At 49.4% G+C, this 6000-nt stretch overlaps 1 protein-coding gene and 1 pseudogene across 2 annotated transcripts in view; one reads left to right on the forward strand and one right to left on the reverse strand.

Moving 5' to 3' along the window:
- Positions 1-5775, reverse strand: part of MAPRE2 (microtubule associated protein RP/EB family member 2) — a 140706-nt gene extending 134931 nt beyond the window's left edge. Inside the window, exon 1 of one of the 2 annotated variants that reach the window (XM_028523884.2) lies at positions 5660-5775. Coding sequence is in view for 1 of the 2 variants with exons in the window: in XM_036009158.1 (XP_035865051.1) it covers positions 4162-4185 (24 nt within the window). In the remaining variant the exon portion in view is untranslated. Of the gene's footprint in view, positions 1-4161; positions 4344-5659 lie in introns of those variants that run through there. The other variant, XM_036009158.1, reaches the window with a different exon arrangement.
- LOC118496678 lies at positions 1817-4104 on the forward strand (annotated as a pseudogene).
- Positions 5776-6000: the final 225 nt, after the last annotated feature.

A 6000-nucleotide genomic window follows, 5' to 3' on the forward strand; every position in this document is an offset into this window, starting at 1 on the left:
GCGGGTTTCAAGTCGATCTGAGCTGAATGCCACTGGACAAAGTTTGTCAATTTTGGAGTGTGTAGATCATTAGATTATGTTGGTTGGAAGCAAATTTCCCAATGATTCTATTCTATAAAGCTCTGTTGTAACAAACCCCAATTTTGCTTACTTTTCTGGAAATTTCTGGGTGCAAATTGGGAGCAAAAGTTTTGTGCAATGAACAGATTTGCAATACTATAGCCAGATTTCTCTGACTGAGGAGAGTCAATTCACTTTAAATGTGTAGGATGGAGTATGTAAGAGAGTTGGATTTAATCTTTGTACTCTCCCATAGGTGGATGCTGCAGGGAGCCTCCCTTGGGTGGGACTTGCTGTGAAGGAGACATGGAAACATTAAGTCAGAGGACCATTTAGAACAGATGCCGGACAGGGCACTTAAGCTTTTGTTGGCTGGTGAAACTAACCTTTAAGGGCCCTAAAGAGGGCTCTGCTACTTATGACTTGGGCAAAATTTTAAAACTTATTTTGATTATCTCGAAGAAGCTACCCATTGCTCAGAATGTTTGGGGTTGGCCTAGTCCAAAGGTTATCTAAGAATAAATCAGGGAGAGCATGACATAATGTGAATAGTTTCTCCTATTTGAAGGAGGGAGGAGATAATTAGAAATGATCTTGTCTCACCAAAGCCTCTGGGCAAGATGACATCAAAACCTATTCAAGAAACAAACAGTATGATGTAATTGACACTGGAAAAGGAATCAGTACCCCAGGTTTATCACCTTGGCATTGCCACTTGGGAAGATCATTTAATTTTTGGACTTTCTTGTGTTATTTGGCATGTAGGAATACTATTTACTCAATTATGCTTAGGCCCTGATATAGTAATAAGACTGAAGGGCTGTATAAATTTTTATTTTTTTGTTTTTTTTTAAAGATTTATTTATTTATTTATTTTTAGAGAGGGAAGGGAGGGAGGGAGAAAGAGAGAGAGAGAGAGAGAGAGAGAGAGAGAGAGAGAGAAACATCAATGTGCGGCTGCTGGGGGTTATGGCCTGCAACCCAGGCATGTACCCCGGCTGGGAATCGAACCTGGGACACTTTGGTTCCCAGCCCGCGCTCAATCCACTGAGCTACGCCAGCCAGGGCCAGGCTGTATAAATTTAAGGTGATGAGACTACCTTAAATAAGACAGTTCTCATCGGTTCTTGAAGACCTCAGAGCTTCTGAAGTTGAGATTGACGCCCTTTCTTCCCACCTTACCCCTGTGTCCTACTTGTACACATTCCAGAATTGGGTATATACCATCCTCTGAGGAAGAGTGTCTGGTCTACCTGGGTTAGGTCCCATTTTTCTTGTCTATATTTCAGCCTTTCATTATCTTACATCTCTGAAAAAAAGTGGTTGGAATTTCAGAAGTGCACATCCAGTCCTTTTTCTAAGCTGCACAGAAGTGAAAATGAGTGCATTTACATCATTTCGGCCTTGAGAAATTCTTCTTAACTTTTATTTTTGGTGGTATATGTAAAAAAGAAAATACATCCAACTTCCCACTTTTAAATATGCTGGCTATTTAAATGCACTGGTGCTATCTTAATGAAGGCAGTAGGCAGATGACAATAAAAGCTGTTTAACTATTAACTCAGTATTTGTCCTACTCTGAAATAATTCTCCTAGCTAGTGAATTCCTTTAGGCAACCACATAGTTGGATAGGTGTTTTTTCCACAATAATGGGTACAGAATGAATTTTTGTGATGTAAGTATTATAACAATTGTTGGTTGTGCTCAAATGCTGTTTTGTGTGTGTGTGTGTGTGTGTGTATGCATGTATAAAAATGTAAGTGAACAAGTGAGCTGCCATTTTATAGCCCTTAAAAACTGTAATAGGCTTTCCCCAGCTGCTGCAAAGGTGCCTGGTCCTTGCGGGGGCAGGTGGTAAGGCTGTGTTGGGGTGAGGCCTTCACTTCATCCAGCGGTTAGCACCCCTCCCGGCAGCGCTTGCCCAGCATTCCCCCACACCATGGCCTCAGTCTGCATCTACTCAGCCCTTATTCTGCATGACGATGAAGGTGACTGATGAAGGTGCCAGAGGATAAGATCGATGCCCTTGTGGAAGCAGCTGGTGAAAATGTGGAGCCTTTCCAGCTAGGCTTGTTTGCAAATGCTCTGGCCAATGTCAACATCTGAAGCCTTGTCTGCAATGTAGGGGCTGGTAGACCTGGCCTCGCAGCTACTGCTGCACAAGCAGGAGGTCCTGCCCCTCCACCACTGCTGCCCCAGCTCAGGAGAAGAAAGTGGAAGCCAAGAAAGAAGAATTTGAGGAATCTGATGATGACATAGGCTTTGGTCTTTTTTGACTAAACTTTTTTGACTAAACCTCCTTTGTAACACATTCAATAAAAAGCTGAACTGTGGCGGGGGTGGGGGGGGGTGGGGAGGGAAGGAATTGTAACAGAACTTTGGCTCCTACATATTCAGAATGTCTGTCTTGGAAAATAAAACTGAATGAACTTAGGATGCTTTGCTCACAAGTGTTCGCCCCATCTTCTGATAAGGCTCAGAACAAACAAGCAGCATGAATAACATAAAAGGCTCTGCGCTACGGGGCTGCAGACATAAAGGCCCCAAAGAGGCAACAGAACACCAAGGAAGGTAAATAAGTGCAAGGAGAGGTTCAAAGTTCAATAGCTAACAGTCCTGAAAGTTTGCCAGGCACTGGTGTCCCTCCTTCGGAAACAGAGTGGGGAAGAAAGCCTTTAGGCAATGCTAGAGAGAGTCACAGTGATATAAAAAATAATGAGGAAAGGAGATGTGTAAAAACTAAAAGTAATAGTAAGAAAGATGAGAAAAATAAGTATTTAATAAACTGTGTTTACATCCTTAAACAGGTCATTTTATTTAGGCTGACCCTGTGGGGATATGTTTTTTTAGAGCAGGAAATCTTTGGTTAATAGCAAAAATAAAATTTCATGTAAAATAACCATTTCTATTTAAATAGACCCTTTAACCTACCCTTGAATGTGTAATCAAACAGTATTTGACGTTTCGTATTCAAAATGCATGGATTGCAAATTCATCCTACTTCACACAATTGAAATTACTTTAACTATTTTCCAACAATTTTTAAAATATGCCTCAACACCCAAGACATTAAAGATGCCTAGTCATTTGACTTTCTATTTCCCCTTCTAACAGGAGAAGCAGGTAGAATGGGAGCTGGAAAAGGGAGAGGCTCCTGCAAGCCAACAGATCCCAATCACACATTTAAATGTGTTTTCAAAGGAGTGGCATTTGTGCGTGTCAATAAGCTACTCCATGTAATTACTTCCTATTCCCGGGCTCCGCCTTGGAGTGCAGCCGACTGCTGACTCACCAGACTACTCCTAGTTAGTTTCTGCTGGGTTTCCCCACTGCCTGCTACACGTGAGGCGGCGCAGGAATGGAAGTTTCTACCCGTCTCCTTAACAACCTTAACAACCATGCAGCAACCAGGCACTGACAGTGAACTTCGATCTTTCTACTAAGAACCAGACCCGAGGCAGAGAGGGTGAGAAACGATGTCGCAGGTGGCCGCTGCTAGCAAAGCTGACAGATGACAGTCCCCACCCTAGGGCATTCTTCAGCAGCACCCAGTTTCAGCGTCTTTACCCCCACCCACCCAAGTAGTTAAACTGGCATCTTGTCTTGCAACGCCTGTAAAAGCTGGCCACTGAATTCTTCCTTTGCATCGGTGACTCTCAAACTCTGCTGCACAATGGTGTCCCCAGAGATTAAACTAAAGTACTGACGGCTGGCTCTCATTTGCAAACTGTCTGATTTAACTGGATTTGGAGGACAGATGGACATCAGGATTTGTCAGAACTCCCAGGTGATTCTATTGGCAGCAAAGTTTGGGAACCTTTGCTTTGGGGAAGCCGTGTTCTTTCCACGCAAGAGAAACCTACCGGTTTAGCGCACTTAATGACCACTGGTGGGCTCCCAAACCTTCCCTCTTGGAGATCTACTGACGCATAGCCCCCGACATCCTCATTATTCGACAGAATGGAAGGTTAGGAAAGCAATGGGGGCGTTTCCAGCGGGGACACTGGCTAGACAACGACCAGTGCCCATTTGCTTGCTAAAAACACAGTTAGATTTAGCGTCCGAGAGAAGCAATGCAAAGGTGCCATTCTTCTGATTACCTTTTGATCTCTGTTCTGTTTCATCCCACAACGTCTTGTTCGGCCAAGTTGTAAACCTTGGGTCCTCTCAAGTTAGGAGCAGGTGCTGCGTCTGAACCTCAGTCAAGACGGGACTGCACGCTTCACTTCGGCTGGGACGGAACCACCGCCTCGCAGCGCGGCCCCAGGGCAGATACTATGCTAATCAAGAAAGTTCTATCGTCTCCCCGTGGGCGGGCGGGCGGGTGCAGGTTTGAACGCTTAACCCTTGATTTTACGTGACTGCACTGTAGTATGTTTTAGTGACCTCCTCTGGCCTAGCGGGTCTGGACCACGTCCCAAAAAGGGGAGGGGGAGAAGAGAACGCGAGCCAGCGATGGAGAAAACACGCAGGGAGGAGGCAGTAGTGACGGCTGGTGCCGGGATGGAGAGATGGCTAATGTTAGGAATATTAATTACTCCAAGCGCTAGTGACCCTGCAAGGGCTAGCAGAAGGGGGCTGGGGGTTAAGACAAAGGCTCCTCCTGCTCAAATGGCTTCAGCGCCCCTTCCTCCGAGGTTACAGCTTTGCCCTCTACGATGGCAGGCCCTTGGCATGGGACTGGCAGAGTGACTCAGGGGTGACCAAATCTACCAGCTCTTTCAGGGTTTGAAAGTCTGCATTTCTGAGCGCTCCAGGTTCAGAGGGGACGGTCTTTCTATGCCCAACCCCTCCTCTGGCCCTTTGTGGGGTTTCTGGTCTCGGCACAGCCCTTCTAAGGGTAGGCTGAGGAATTCCCCATGGAAGCAGAGTGGGGAGTCGCTGAGTAGCCCTCGCCCTGCGCGCAGGTTGCTCCCTGCAGAAGAACCATTGAGGCTCATAGTAACTCTTTCCCACCGACCCAGCAACGAGTTCCGGGGGCCGGGGGCAGAGCGAGGGCGGGAGCCGCAGCGCGAGCGGGGAGTGGTGGGGGCTGGTCTCCGGCGAAGGGGAAGCGCCGCGGGCAGCAGCTGGGTAGGGGTCCAGGGTCTGCTGCCCCGCTGGCGGGCACCAGCGTGCTGCACTTCCTGGTCTGCCCCGAAGCGCGCAGCCCCTGCCGGCGCCCCGAGCTCTCAGGCCCTGCGCCCCAACTCTGGCGTCTCTGCGTAGGTGTGCTGGGGGTGCACACCCGCAAGATCCGCTTCTTCACCAGCGCCAAGTGTCCCTGTCCTCGGCCCTCAACCTCCAAGCCTGTCCACTTTGCTTCTGCCAGCGTGGCAGTCCGGACTCCCTCCCCTTTCTCGGGGTGTGCAGCGTTGGGGCCCCAAGGAGAGGTGGCCCGCAGGAGCGCGGCGGAGCACCCCCGGGCCGCGGCGCAGACCCCTGCACAACTTCTTGACAGGCTCGGAGACCCTCGGTCCCACTGGCTCAGCCACCGGAGGACTGCAGTCCCCGGGCGGCAGAAGGAAGTCAGGCCAGTGTCTGGCCTGGGAGGGACCTCACCAGGGCAGGGGTGTCGGGGTGAGCAGGGCGGTACCGCTTTAAATACACTTGACTCACCTGCTCCGGCGCTGTGGCCTCCTTCCTCTACTGACAGCTGGGGGCTTTGTTTTCTCCACCCACCCGGCGGGTCGCGCTCCACCCCCACCGCCACACGTGACTCACCGTCTGCCACCGCTGCCGCTCCGCTTGTCCACCCCGGGAGAGCCCGGCCAGTGCCACCACCCTTTTCCGGGGGTGCGGGGTGGAAACCCCAGCCGAGGAGAGGTCCAGGTAGGTCCAAGGTTACCCACCGGCGGGTCGGTTGGAAGGTAGCACTCAGGTTAGAACCCTAGGGTGAGTCGGTGATATAAAGTGCTGGCTGGGGAAACGCGCTGGGCTTTTGGGCCACACCCGAGAGG

The sequence above is a fragment of the Phyllostomus discolor genome, chromosome 9, assembly GCF_004126475.2.
Source record: "Phyllostomus discolor isolate MPI-MPIP mPhyDis1 chromosome 9, mPhyDis1.pri.v3, whole genome shotgun sequence".
NCBI classification, from domain to species: Eukaryota; Metazoa; Chordata; class Mammalia; order Chiroptera; family Phyllostomidae; genus Phyllostomus; species Phyllostomus discolor.